This window comes from Nyctereutes procyonoides, unplaced genomic scaffold (genome assembly GCF_905146905.1).
Source record: "Nyctereutes procyonoides isolate TBG_1078 unplaced genomic scaffold, NYPRO_anot_genome, whole genome shotgun sequence".
NCBI lineage: Eukaryota > Metazoa > Chordata > Mammalia > Carnivora > Canidae > Nyctereutes > Nyctereutes procyonoides.
This window is the reverse complement of record NW_026575146.1, coordinates 11,254,311-11,269,204: the sequence shown is the minus strand read 5'-3', so window position 1 is coordinate 11,269,204 and position 14,894 is coordinate 11,254,311. Positions and strand designations below refer to the sequence as shown.

The 14,894-nt window shown below is 38.7% G+C and overlaps 2 protein-coding genes across 7 annotated transcripts in view; one reads left to right on the top strand and one right to left on the bottom strand.

Moving 5' to 3' along the window:
* The window catches only part of TFB1M (transcription factor B1, mitochondrial), an 85,684-nt gene that overhangs the window by 48,767 nt on the left and 22,023 nt on the right, over nt 1-14,894 (top strand). The window contains exons 6-7 of one of the 6 annotated variants that reach the window (XR_008662480.1): nt 6,563-7,850; nt 9,466-9,603. The exons of 4 other annotated variants lie outside the window; for them this stretch is intronic. Coding sequence is in view for 1 of the 2 variants with exons in the window: in XM_055309763.1 (XP_055165738.1) it covers nt 6,563-6,739 (177 nt within the window). In the remaining variant the exon portion in view is untranslated. Of the gene's footprint in view, nt 1-6,562; nt 8,104-9,465; nt 9,604-14,894 lie in introns of those variants that run through there. One more of the 6 variants, XM_055309763.1, reaches the window with a different exon arrangement.
* Nucleotides 2,250-9,457, bottom strand: CLDN20 (claudin 20). Its single transcript, XM_055309765.1, has 2 exons — nt 8,122-9,457; nt 2,250-5,153 (listed from the first exon to the last, which is right to left on the bottom strand). Exon 2 carries the CDS (start codon nt 5,047-5,049, stop codon nt 4,390-4,392), a length of 660 nt encoding a protein of 219 aa, XP_055165740.1. The 5' UTR covers nt 5,050-5,153; nt 8,122-9,457; the 3' UTR covers nt 2,250-4,389.

The window sequence follows — 14,894 nt, the reverse complement described above, 5'->3', positions numbered from 1 at the left end:
AGGGGGGAAAAGCTAAGCAGGGATATTGTTCTGCCTAGAGACTAGCTTCAGCCTGGTCCCACCAGATCAAAGGGTGGCGGGGAGAAGGGGAGCTCTGGGGCACAAATTATCCCACAGAGTCAGTCAGGGGAGCAGCCCTTGGCTCATGGCCACCTCCTAGGAGCAGCGGTGCCCTAACCTACCAAGGGAGGCAACTCCAGATCTGTGAGCCATTAGCACCTTGCACTCACAGCAACTAGGGGATGGATGCACAGCCCAGTGAGAGTTTGGGCAAGGCACTACAGCAGCCTCTTGGGTGTCTGCCCATAGACAGAGCTGTCAGATTCTTTGTGTGGCCTGTGCTTTGGCTGCCTGGAAGTTCTAGACTTGAGTTTCATATTTAATTCCTTTAGTAACTTCAACAAGGATTATTTAATTGCATTTTTTCTCTCTTCCTTCTCTTTGTAACTTTAGTCTTTCATTTTTATGGTTGTCTTTGCACTTACTATGCTAGCAATTTTATTGTAAGTAGCCTAAATTCTTTTTGAAAGTAGATGAGTCTAAAATAAAAATAAATGTGTAAACTAAAACCAATTTTATAAGTAGAAAAGTACCAGAGTCTTTCTTAAAAATCAAGTGTTGAATAGAAACAGGATATTCACTATTAAAATTTATCGTAGTATGTAGTTATGTTTTAATAATTACTCCAGAATAAAACAAGAAATACTATAAATCCAAGGAGGTGATACTTTTATATATGTATAAAGTACAATTAAGTGGATAAAAAAGTCATTGGAAATAATGAAGAGATATGCAACAGATTCTGCGAGATTATAGGCTAGGATACAAATCCTCAAAAGTCAGTAAAATTAATTTATGCTGAAGCCATGGAGCTAAAAATATGGTAATAAAAGGAATGTAATGAGAAAACATTGAATCCAGAATTGAAGTTCTGTCTACATACCCCAGGCTGCTCCTGCCCATGTGTATGTCATGTGCTGACTGATTAACTCCTCCCCTGTCCATGTTGGGCAGGCATCACTGGGAGGACTTCTGAGGGCACTCCCTTCACGTTTACTCACACAACGAGTCCACTAGTTACCACTTTCTGACATCACTTACATTTCTCTTAAATCTATCCACTCTTAGGGTACCCAGTTTTCCTGACTTAGCTCATTGTCTACCTTTTTGCTGATTCTTTCTGTCAGATATATACATAAATATATATATATTTATGTGTGTATTTATACATATACACGCATATCTGCTCCCTAAGTAAAGTAAAATAAGCATGATATTTTGGGGCTTTCTGGTGTTTTCTTCCTTTGGGTTGGTTTTGGTAACTTCTTATTTAAAAAAAAAAATGTTTAAATATATTCAGATAAATTAGACCAGGGTTTTTCAACCTCATCACTATTGACGTTTTCAACCAGAAAATTTTTTGTTGTCTGAGCTGGCCTGTGCATTGTAGGATATTTAACATCATTTCTGTCCCCTGCCCACTTTCAGTACCACTACCCCAGTTATGACAACCAGAAATGTCTCCAGGTGCTGCCATGAGTCCTCTGCAGGCTCCACCTACCCCCAGTTGGAAACCTCTGGATTAGACCAGGAACCACTGGGCATTGTGTGCTTACCCTCCTCCCACATGCTGTGTGCATTTTCTCACATTTAATCCTCACAGCCTATGAGTAGGTGCTGTTTTATCCTCATTTTCGATTTTCACATGAGCAAACCAAGACTTGGATTCAGTAATATGTACTGTATAGCCTTGTGCCCCTGTGTAACCTTGTCCCTACCTGGTCTGACTCGAGAGCCAGGTTCCCTCAGGTTAAATCCCATCTCTCCACTTAACTAGCTGAAGAACTTGGGCAAGCTAGGGAATGTATGTGTCTCTGCCTCAGTTTCCCTAGGTACTAAGAATAGTACCTGCTGCCCAGAGTCATCCTGAGATTTTTTTTTAAAGATTTTATTTATTTATTCATGAGAGACAGAGAGAGAGAGATAGAGAGAGAGAGGCAGAGACACAGGCAGAGGGAGAAGCAGGCTCCATGCAGGGAGTCCGACATGGGACTCGATCCTAGGACTCCAGGATCAGGTCCTGGGCTGAAGGCAGCACTAAACCGCTGAGCCACCTGGGCTGCCCCATCCTGAGTTTTAAACCAGTGAGTATACTTATTCAAAGGACTGAAATAGGACTGGCATATCCTTATAAAAACTTTTGGCAAGTCACTGAAAATACAAAGGTAAAAAAAGACACTTGTCTCGTAGTCTACTTGGAAATGCAATCATGTAAACCGATAATTTATTATAATAGAGCATTCTCTGAGAGTAAAGAGATGGAAACAGCAAACTTCTTCAAGGAGTCAGGATTGTGTTCACAAAGGAAACTCCGCATGAACCCTGAAAGATGAGTCATAGCTTGGGCAGGCAGAGGGTAAGTGTAGGAGGATTCCAGGTGGAGGCATGCAGCAGGGGGGAATCCTACAGGGATGGAAGGACTCAAACCATTTGCTCAATGCTGTGTCCAGTCTAGATAGAATTAGGCCATTATTTATATGAAATGGCTGCTTTTCTGGAGTTCAAAACATTCCTGTGTCTATTTAAGAAAACATTCCAGAACTAAATAAAAATTATTTTTTTGAAGTACATATAGATTTTTGTAGAATATATACTCTAAACTTTTAGTATAGGACTGTGGGATACATAAACTACATATAAAGCAAGGAACATTAAGCCAAATGAGAGAGCCATATAGATGTCAAAGCAATCCTGTCCCATTAATTTGCATAAAAATATTATTTTTATCAGTTATTTTTAGTATGACATTTATTTACAAAATATTTTGATCATCCAAAAGGAATCTACACTTCAGTTATTTAAATTTGTTTAGTCTTTTCCTAATTCTCATATGAAATAGTACCTTTTCATTTTAGCTATTCTATTTTTTTTTTAAGATTTTATATATTTATTCGTGAGAGACATAAGAGAGGGAGAGAGGCAGAGATACAGGTAGAGGGAGAAGCAGGCTCCACACAGGGAGCCCGATGCAGGACTTGATTCCAGGACTCCAGAATCACCTCCTGAGCCTAAGGCAGATGCTTAACCCCTGAGCCACCCAGACATCCCTAGCTATTCTACTAGTAGCTAATGACATTGTTGCAAAAGAGAATAAGTAAAGTAGGTATAAAATATTTTAGTCTCTACTTCCTTAGGCACAAATGAAAAATATGTACCCATATAAAAGATATTCTTCCCACTTCCCGAGTTACTAATACACAAAGAAAATAGTCCTTTTTACCCCCTTCGCCAGTACATGGTGAGCAATGACTAAGTTTAAATTGCATGAATTATTAGAAACAACAGTGTGCAGTGTCCCCTTTGCACATTTGAAAATCCAGGTTTTGTTTTCTTGTTAAGATATTTGAATTGTGTGTCATAATTTATATTTTTAAAAACATTCTTTAATACTTTGAAATAATTCTAGTAACTAATTGAAACAGTTCATTTGAGAACAGCAGTGTTTTTGTTAACGTGAATCAAACATGACAACAAAAACGACAACTTGAAAGTAACTTTTATCATCCTAATAGTAATCCGTGAGAGGTTAAATGAGAGGGAAGTGAAGGGATCTGAATTGTTGTAGGATCAATGAACTTAATCTGGAGCATCCTCTTGCTAGCAGCAGAAGACGGCACTTCTTGAGCATCCTAAAGCAAACTATGTTTATTCTCACTTACTTTGTACCTAATGTTTTAAAGTCCTAGAGGTGTCAGTTTGCATTTGGTTTGGTTTTGCTTTGTTATGGTAGCATTTACCAATTTCTTTTTCCTTTGTTCTGCCTACCTAATCTTTGAATATCCTGTTGTTGGCTTCCACACCTGGACACAGATATTTCTAAAATGAAAAAGGAAGCAGAGAGGTCACAGTAGGTGGGAACTTGGGGAGGCTATTTTGGGCAACATCTAAGAAAGGTGGACATTTCTTCTTTCCCTTAGATTCAAACAGTGGGGCTTGAAAACAGGAGAAAGTCTCTGTGGTGTTGCAGACAGACCACAAAAGCAGATGACACCCTAGATCAACACCAGAGAAAGATGTTTTTTATACTTGGCTATTTAGTTCTTTTATAAAATCCATTTCAGTAACAATTCAGAAGATACATCAACAGTTTATCTTAAAAAGGGGGGAAAAAGCCACCAATTAATTGCTTTAATATAACAGAACTTCTCTCAATTATAAACCCCTAGATAAACATGAAAATAGTAATGGAAAAATAATCTTAAAACAGATATGTAATTGTACACAATAATTTGTCGGCATCTTAAATGACCTCATTTATATTTTTTTCTAAAATAAGAAGACATAAGTCACAGAAGGCAGCTAAAAATTCCACACGCATTACACAGTTATTTACACATAATCTTTCAGGTTGTATGCTGAATTGCCCTCTAGTTGTGTGGCGGGGATATGTTGCTGCTTGGGTGGATAGAGCCAAGCTTCTGGATTCTTTTCAATACAGGAAGTGCAGAAAATCATGCCAGAGACAAACAGCAGTATGGCCGAAATGAATCCAATATAGACGGCTCCTCCAGGTTCATGTTTGTTGCTTTCTGGAACTGTCAGATCGAGAAAGTCTGCTATGATCTCCTTTGTGTACCACACTGTTGGTATCAAACCAGAGATCCCTGCAGACATGAAACAGACTCCTCCAGCAAAAGAAGCATGACTCTTTGTTTCTCTGTCCCCTCCTAAGCGAGTGCATTTCATTCCTACTGTAGAAGTGCAGATCCCCAAAGCAGACAGAACACACGCCAGGACCATGGTGGCCCGTGCAGCCTGCACGTAGATGGGGAGGGACAGAATGGAGAACTTCAGGGTACAGCTGAACATACCGGTGCTGTACCATGTGCAGTCCATCCAAAGCCCTTGCAGCTGTACAATGGCTGTTATGATGTTGGAGCCCGAATCCACATTCACCTTCCAATTAGGCAGCAGAGTGGCTGTGAGCACTCCAGAGACTCCAGATAAGGCCAGGACAAAAGCAAGGAGCTGGAGCCCTGCTGATGCCATGACGTCACCTTTATCTTTGTCCACGGTGACCCTGTATTTGATTATGATGGCCTTTGATCAAAATTATAGCTATATCTGTGCAGCAGAGAACCAAGTAACAAAGGCTAGGGAAAGAAGACAAAAATCAGGATTGAAAGAAAGCATAAACAAAACGGCTTCCAATTCCACCAACAGTGGGAGCAGAGAACACATTTGAATCGACCCCAGAGTAGATGAGGACACTCTAGCCTAGGAGAAAAGCTCCCACCAGGCTCTCAGAGGCTGCCGGCTGCCATTCTCCTGTTTGTGGATGGGTGGTGCTTGATACATGGCATAAAGGAAAGAGCTGTCCACTTGTTCTTTTTAAAACTCGAACTATGCTGAAGTTGTCTGTAGTGTAGACAGCGTGCCTTGTTAGGAGATTTTGGCATATCAAATTCCAGCTGTAGGATCTAATAAGAATTTTAATAGTATTACAGGTTTTTAACACTTTCTTTTCTTCCTTATGACCTACAGAGTATTTTAATTAGAAAGTGTTTAAGCTCACTTCTTAAAAATGATTTATAAATACATATTAGAAAAGTTTCAAGCATCAAAAAATGATTTCATTAAAAAAATTATTAAGCACTCACCATGAGCCAGACACATGACCCAAGTGAAGTACTTACTTAAGGAGGAAAGGAAATTCGTGGAAAGAAGGCAAAGCCATAGGCATGATTATCCCTAATTTCCAGTTAATAACCTTCTGCAAAATCCTTATCTAGGTTAACACTCGTTTCACTTCAGGTACAAGATACTCAAAACTGGAACAATTAAGCCACTGTCCTTTGCTTGTGAGAATGTGAGATCCTGTCTAGTTGGGACCAGAATCATTCCCTGACCCAAATGAAGTGTAGTCTGCTGTAAAACCGGTTATTCTGAAGGCTTCAGAAGTAGTGACATTGAATCTTGAGAGTACATGCCAGAAATAATCACATCATTTAGTTGTATATGAAAGGATATAAAAAATAACGTAACTTTTTTTTTTTAAGAAAAGACAAAAGATTTAGCACTGAATTTGTGGCTTGGCTGTGCTTTCACCTGGTAATATACCCTGCCTTAAAAGAAATACAGTGGTTTCTGAAATACAGAAATAACAGCTTTTTTATGTTTCTGTATTAATTTTAAATGATGTATTAGAGTGGCTCTACCACGATTCACATATATTTCACAAAAGGCAGTATGGGCTCTGAATCCAGAACACTGGGGTCAATTCTTAGCTTTCCAGAACCTCTCTGTGCCTTAGTATTCTCTTATGAAAAATGGGGAGGATTATTTACATATCAAAGAGTTAAATGTATTTTAAGGGCTTTGAACAATATCTAACACATGGTAAGTACTCTACAAATTATAATTGACACGGTATATTTGTTTCATGTCATGTGACAATTGATAATGGTGTTTGAAATTTCTCTCTTCATTGAGCTGATTTATTTTCGTAGAATCTTAGAGCTGAAAGAAACTGTAGATATAAATTTGTGCATCATTTTTTCAGATAAGGAAGGACTCTGAGGTGGTCAGATCACCCTCTGCCGCACAGGTTCTCAGCAGCAGTGCCCTGGTCTTCCGCCTCTCCCCACCTTTACCCCAGTATTCCTTGGTGAGAGCCTCTCCGTGTGCTCCCCCGAGAAGCAGAGAAAATGCTACATCTGGAGGCAGAAAGCACCATTAACTATCAACTTCATTCACTCCCTGTTCCACCAAGAAAAGAACCCACTTGAGACGGCATTAACAGGACAAATGGCTTAGCCTTATAGACTCACGCAAGGAGGTTGATGCCTGGCTTCTATAAAATATCTGAAGTAATTCTAATCTATGCCTGTATTAAAAGTACATACTTAACGTAGTTAAAACATTGGTTCTCTAAGAAGTTAAAACCCTGGGCTGTCTAAATTCCCTTGTTCTATTTTTGTTCACAGTCTTAAAATGCAACAATTTTAGGGGAGGTTTTCCTGAAATTTTAAATTCTTAAGTATCAGATTGATATACACATCAGAGTACTTAGGCTTTATGTGCAACCATATAGTTCATTTCTTTTCTGTTTTCCAAATTTCTTTTCATATCTGAGACCAAAATAGAAGTTAAAGATTCTAGAAAAAAATGAAGCGTGCTTATAGTTTCGTAATAGCTGTTTTCAGGTTTGGGTTTTAACATTTCAGACTCCAGCCAGTTCACTAAATTACTGCCTTCCCAGACCATTTTCAGCTTAGAGTTTCCTCAACGTCGAGATTGCTGTTAACATTCTCTAAGAGCATCTCATTTCTCTTTTTTTCTTACTGTGGTTGAGTAACCTTTATGTGTTCATCAGTCTATGCTCAGCTTCCCAATTATAACCTTTTTCTTCCCATTAACCAATACATTTTATAAATTTCAGTGTAATTCAGGCTTGCAGACAGCTTGTTCATCTTAATTAACAAGTACTGGCAGTGATAAATTACAGACAGCCAAAATCAGCGTAAACAATATGACATTGCATTCAGTTCGCATAGTGCTCGCTTACTGTTGAATATTGGCTTTTAAATGCTTTCTTCTGCACAGAGAACTTATGCAGAAAGAATTTGTCCTCCACAATGAAAGTCACTATTCTGTTCCTTTGTAAAAATATACTGGCATCTTAGCTATATTGTTATGAAGTCTTTTTTTCCTTTCCAGCCACAAGTATGATACAGTTTGTGGCCTGTTCTCTCAATTTCTATCTGATGCAGAATAAAAGCATACTTTGTTTCGCTGGTGGTGGTGGTGGTGAAATGCTCTGAAAGTAAGCAGAAGCAATGGGGTCACAGGTAAAAACTTAGTTCCAAATAGAGAAGTCTCTTATAGTTTTAAAACATACTGACTGCATACAGAACAGAACTATGAATGTTAATTTTTTTAACTATTTGCCAACAGAAAGTCTGGAATGGATTTCATTAAAACGTAAAGTCAGTTTTGCAGACAAGATTTATTTATAACAAAAATGTAAAAAAACAGATTTACAGCTTCTAATTCAAGCTAAATGAATCCTTAAAGGTCTCTATGTTTCTGAGCGTTATAGAAGCTTCTCATTTTCCATACCTTTTTGCCAGTAGCCTTCAGTGTCTTAACTCCCTTCTGTCAGTTGTCTTCAAATTAGCTGTATGATGAGGAGAAGCTACACACATGAGGCTCATCTCACAGCTTCTGAGTATTAGTGACAAAGCTCCAACAAGTAAACTTGCAGATAAAGAGCACCATGGAAATCGGAGGTAGAAATTGCTGATGGTGCTAGAAGATAAATACCAGGTTCTCCATCCCATTTTTTGAGCTGTGGGAGAATTAAGAAAGGAGAGGCGGGGAAGGGAGGGAGTTGTTGTTACAACAGGATTTGTCGAAACCTGAAAGCTGAAAATGCTTTTGTGTAATTGTATACAGAGGAGGAATTATTTGGGTGCTGACAAAAAGGCTTTCTTTTCCTTTAATATTATGTTTTAGCCCACAGTTATAATTTATTTTTGAATTTTTATCTGTGTTGGAAGATCTCATTTGTTATTTTATGTCCCCAATTAAAGAATATGGTCTGAAATTATTTTTAACTAGATTGTGCTTTGCAAATGATAGTTGAGGCTATCTCTTTATTCGAGTGCTTGTAACTTGCCTGAAATCAAGTCATAAAATTGGTAACTTTCAAAAAAACATTCAAAAGACAATTAAAAACAATTTTTAATAAAAGAAAAATAAAAACTCCACAACAACAACTATTGACTAGAATCCGACCATTAAACCAATAGGTATTTTTGGAGGGGTGTCCTGAATCTTTTTCTGTTATTCTTTCCACTGAGAAAAGTTTCTGAAGTATAATTTAATAAATTAGACCTTCTAGAAAATATTGTAAAGAAATTACACCAGAAAGAAAAAAAAGAAAGAAAGAAATTACACCAAAGTGATGTGAGGGAGCATATAAAATGAAACAGATCAAATATTGAGGTCCTACTACCATGAATAGTGATACAGCTATATTTCACGTCCATCTATTTTGGGTTCGCATTTTATTTTTCTTCACTAATTTTAATTCTACAAGCTATAAATTCATAGCCACTGTAGAGAAAGAAGGTAATTTTATGATTGCTTTTTTCAAATTTTCCAAATATAGCCATTTCTTTAAAAACAGTGAATAGAATGCACATTTCAATTATCTGGATTTTTCTAGATGTTTTTGTTGCTTTGTTTTCATCTTGTCTAAGTCTGGCAGTTAGTGATATATTTTCTTTTCTTAGAAAAATAATGTCTGTGGATTTTTAGCCATAGTGGTGTAATTTTAATATATGAGCTTACTTTCTTCTGTTTCATGGAAATATTTAAGTAATTCTTTGTGTAAATACTGGACAAAGTAGAGTTGAATTTCAGGCACGAACAGTAACAGCATTGTTATTTTTGCCGTAGCGGAAGAAACCTGCCAGATCCCTTTAGTGCTTTGCCTCGCTTTGCTCTCTGCCATGGTTGTCAATACAGATTCACCTGTGGTGAGGCTTCCTGATGGCAGGTGGAGGGGCCAACCTGCTCCCAGCTCTGGCCTCCAGGGTAAGAAGGCCTTATTTCTATTTCCAACACATTTTTGATCATTCTTCTGCCTTGACGGGGAACACTTATCCAATAAAATATTAGCTTCTCCTAGGAAAGCAAACTTCTGAAATGCAAATAACTTTCATAAATTACAGACGTTTAATAAAGGTAGAATTCCTTGTATAAAAAAAAGGAGATGGAAAAGTAGAGGTTGATAGAGAAATACAATTCAGTGACCTCATCTACTTCCACTGTGAACATTAAACAGGATTAAATCTTTTAAGTCGAGAGACTTTTTCATAGGTAAGTCTCCCCCTAACCTTAGTTCCTGCCTCTTCCTGGGCCCTCTCGCCTGCACACTGTAGTACTCTATCCATGCAGCAGCCCATGCGGCATTACTGATGGAGGCGGCGGACTGTCCTGGACAAAGCCAAGCTCCTGACCTTTCCCACACCTGTTCTCATTTTCCCCATGTCCCATTCAGGTCAAACTCATCCTTTGATTTCACAATCCCTACCGCCCTGGAACCCCACTACTGCTAACTCTCTGACTAAAGAACCTCACAAGGGCAAAGACTCCCATATGACTTGTTTGTTGCTGAGTCTCCCGTGCCAGGAATGGTGTCTGGCACATTGTAGAGGTACAACAGATCTTTGGTGAATGAATTTAGAAACTGATTTTGAGCATATAAAATAACATTAAATAAACTATACATTAACTTTATATGATTAAAAATATAATTTTGCCCTTCCTAAAAGAGACTGTAATTTTAGGTAATTTTGACTCTTTAGTTTTGTCCTTTTGGCCTAATAATAATATCTACTATTTATAAAACTGTATCTTGCATGCTGGGTACCGTTTGAGGCACTATGCTACTTGATTCTCAAGCCTGTGAAATAATAGGAATCCTCATTTTACACATGAGAAAACTGGAACTCCAGAGAAGTAAAGTAACTTGACTAAGGTTATAAAATGAGCAAGTAGCAGGAATGGGATTTCAGCCCAGGATATTGTGATTTTTGAAGCCCTTATACATTCCTAGCACTTCCCTGCCTCTACTTAGAATGTTTTTTCTTTTCTTTTCTCTTTTCTTTTTTCTTTTCTTTTCTTTCTTTTCTTTTTTCTTCTTTCTCTTCTCTTCTCCTTTCTTTTCTTTTTTTTTCCCCTCCCTCTCTCCTTTCTCTCCCTATCTGCTTTGCTTCCTTCCTTCCTTTTTTCTTTCCTTCCTTCACGAGCAGGAGAGGGAGAGAGAATCTTAAACAGACTCCATGCCCAGTGTGGAGCCCAATGCAGGGCATGACCTCACAACCCTGAGATCACAACCTGAGCCAAAATCAAGTCAAACACTTACCAGGCTGAGCCACCCAGGTGCCCCAAAACGAATGTATTTCTAAGTCTCATTATAACGAGTCATTTCTTTCTGTGGTAGTCTGGATAACTGCAAAAAACATAACCCTGACATCTCCATGGCTTTATAGTAAAACACTTCTTACTCATGTAGAGTCCATGCCAGACCCTGCGGAGTACCTGGTCAGTGACTCAGCAGTCCATCTATTTTCTTTAAAATGTTTCATGTAGCTATTTTTAAGAAAAAATTACTTGTGATTTCCTTAATGTGTTTTTCTGAGTAATGATAATCTGAAACTCAGACAAGCTTTTCTCTTTTCTCTGAAAGACCTAATAATTTAACTGAATATTTTAGAAATCATAACAATACATACTTTGTATGAGGTTGCTCACCAGACATAGATTCCTCACCCCTACCCACACATAAATATCATCTGGCTTTTAAAAAAGCCCGAGGCCCAGGCCCCAGCCCCATGGCTCTTATGTCATTGGTCTGGGATGATGCCTACTCTCTGTATGTTTAAAAAGCTGCCCACTTAATTCCAGTGAAAAGCTGAGGTTCTGATTTTTAAAAAGCCATGTCTTCTCTTACTTGCTTTCCTCTTTGGCTTAGAAACAATGAATGTGCAGAGTAAGATAAAGTAGTTACCTATTCTAGTCCCACAAATTTAAAGTGGTTGACTTAATCTTAAAATATTTTCTTCTGACCCAGTCTTATGAAATTAATAATATCAGCTGTGAACATGATCAGTTCATTATTTTCCTCCATTTTTATGGTCCTTTTAGTTTTAAAGTAAAGTTTTAGGCCAGCCTGAAGACTTTAAATTTTAAAATTAGTAGGTTTTGGATTAGTTGGTTATAGTGAGGACCTTGTTAAAAATGAAGATGAGGTGAGGCGCCTGGGTGGCTCAGGTGATTGCGTTCAACTCTCGGTTTTGGCTCAGGTCACGATCTCAGAGTCGTGAGATCGAGCCCCATGTCAGGCTTCGTGCTGAACATGGATCCTTCTTAAGATTGTCTCTACCTCTCCCTCTCCCTCCATGCACACGGGTTCACACTGTCTCTCTGGAAAAAAAAAAAGAAAAAAATATTCTTTGGTTTATGTGTGTTCTCAAATGTCTAATGCAGCCATCCTAATTAGGTTTATTTTTATTGCAAGTCACGTACATGTTTCTGCAGAGTACTCCCCCCACCCTTAATCCACAAGTGATACATTCAGAGTCCCCAAGTGGATACCTAAAACTGCAGATAGTACTGAACCCTCTATATGGCATGTTTTGTGTGTGTGTGTGTGTGTGTGTACATACCTAAACTTTAATTCATAAATCAGGTACAGTAAGAGATGAACAATAACTAGTGATGAAGTAGAATACTTATAACAGTCATACTGTACTAAGAGCTATGTGTGGTCTTAATATCTTACGGTACTCTTATGAGGAGAGAGGATAAAATGCCTACATGGTAAAGTGAAGGGAGGGGAGTGACGTGGGTGCTGTGACACAGCGTTAAGCTACTGGTGACCTTCTGACAGTATATCAGAAGGAGAATCATCTGCCTGCAGACTGTGGTTGACCACCAGTAACTAACTGCAGGCATGGAAAGCAAACCATCGATAAGGGGAGACTATATATAAGTTGCAGTTACATTAGTTTATTATGTTACCTTATTTTTACATTTTGTTTGTCCTTTTTTTTTTATCTTTATGAGAAAGGATCTTAAGGACTTGTTTTGTGTCTTCCTCACATTATTTTAGAATATTAAGACTATCTTTGGATTTTGTGATGAGTGATGACATATACAGATCAGATTTTTTCAGTCTCACAGGTAGTGTAAATGTGTATTTGTTGGGCCTTACCATTGCGCCCTCTTTGCACATCATTTTCAAGAGCAGGACATTTTTTAAAAACCTCTTCATTTAGTGGCAGTAACTGGGATGGTGGACTGAGCATGCCTCCTTTTAGGGCTGACCCTCCTATTTTCTTGTTCCTCTTTACCTTTCTTCCCTGTGACTTTCTCTCCTACCCAGATAGGGCTCCTGCATCTCAGCCCCAGTGCACACTTTAGGGCCCTGGATAAGTTCATGAGGACTTTGTGATCTTCCAAATTATAAAGCTTGCATCAGTTCTAATCATTTCCCTTATTTATTCTTACATCTCTGGTGATACATAGGGAAGACTCTGAGGCCCCCCAGACCTCCATGAGTTAAACTAGTAAAATAAATGTGTAGAAGATGCGATCCAGTAGCTATAGAATCCATCTTTTAAGAAGAATGTCTTTCAAGTCAGAAACAAGAAGAGCAGGACAGCATGAGTACATTTTCCTCAGCAAAAGGAACATTGGTCTGGGTGCTTGTAGCACAGAGTTGAGGAGAACCTGGTACTGCATGCGCCGGTGAGTAGTTGGGCCCTCAGGCTGGTGCCCATGACCATTACGACCATCAGTCTGTATATACTCGTTCCTCTTCGTGGCACTGCACGATCTTCTAATCATAATGGAGCTTGCATTTATAGGTAGTTTTTATAGGAAGGAAAGGTACTGACAAGGCAACTTTGTGCCTAGTCTCTGCCAGTTATGACTCCTTATGAGTTAATACATTTATATCTGCACTCATTTATGAGTCTTTTAATATTAATATTTTTCATAGCAGCAGTATTTATTGAGTGCTTTGTGAGTTTGTCTAGATTGAAATTCTGTGTGAGGAATGGATCATTCGGAGGTGCTGGGAGTTTCTGTGGGCCTGCAAAAGCAGAGGTCAGGCCTCCTGATTGTCCAGTGTGCTACTACCACCTGTGGTTCCAGCAGCAGCAGGACACTTCCAGATGCTGCTGTTTCACAAGTACCAAATCCATGGTTTTAGAAAGGCATTTTCCCCATGACCATCCAGGAACTCCAGTTTTAATGTAACAGAGGTGTTAGTTCTCATCCCTCTTGTGCTTTTGCTTTGTTTAGAATTAAGCATTCATCTCCCTGAAATTGTCTCCCTATTTTGGGACCACGAGACCCTGACTCATCTTGCTGTTTTTGTTACTGATAGGCATAATTTATATACATATATACATACATTTGCTGACATGCATATATCTACATGCATAATTTACACAGTAAAACTCTCTCCATCTGCCCCCGTCATGTGGGCCTCTCTAGCTTATTCCTCATCTTGCTCTCAGTTCACTGTTGTTCTCTTACATACTTACCCTCCGAGGGACAAGTACTGTGACGGTTTTATGATTCCAAGGAGGAAAGTGAGAGAAAAACCATTCCAAAATGTATAGGAGAAATAAAAGGTGGGGTATGGCACTTTTGGAGAAATTAATATTGCTATAGAAAATACAAATTCTAAACTTCAAAGAGATGTGTGTGGGTATGAACAGTGTGTCAGCCTATGTTGAATATACTGGTTTGGAACACCCGGAATGCTATTCAAGTGTCTGCATATTAAGGTTTTAGGACTGAAATTCTGTCCTTAATTTGGGCTTGGGACAAAGATTACAGGCGGAATAAACCAGTTATAGGAAATTTGACATACATTCATAAGTGTGCTTTTCTACAAAATACATAATTAGAATATCCCAGGCATTGGTGACTTGGCACTCTGTTATCTGTTGTATCAGGGCAATTGTAAGTAGAAGCTGTCGTTAGCTCAGTGTGGGTACCTGAAGAGTCAGACACTGGTGGGTGCAGGACCCAGGCATCCCCCAGTGAGTGTGTTCACCTTGCTCTGTCATTTTCACCTGATGCTGAATGGGACACTCCCAAACCTCAGGTGATGCCGGACACCTCAGATCCAGCCATACCCTTCCCATTCCCATCTACATGAGTCTGTCTGAGACGGTGCCACCTTGAGCTTTGAATCTTTCTCTTGCTTTTGAAAGCTTTTCAATTATTCCCTATTGTTATTCTTTCTCACCCTAATCTGTCCTCTCCTAGTTATGGTTCTAGCTCAGCTAATTATAAACTGTGGT

What these genes read in the sequence shown, in the direction of transcription:
- CLDN20 (XM_055309765.1), bottom strand. Translation starts at nt 5,049, where the DNA reads ATGGCATCAGCAGGGCTCCAGCTCCTTGCTTTTGTCCTGGCCTTATCT.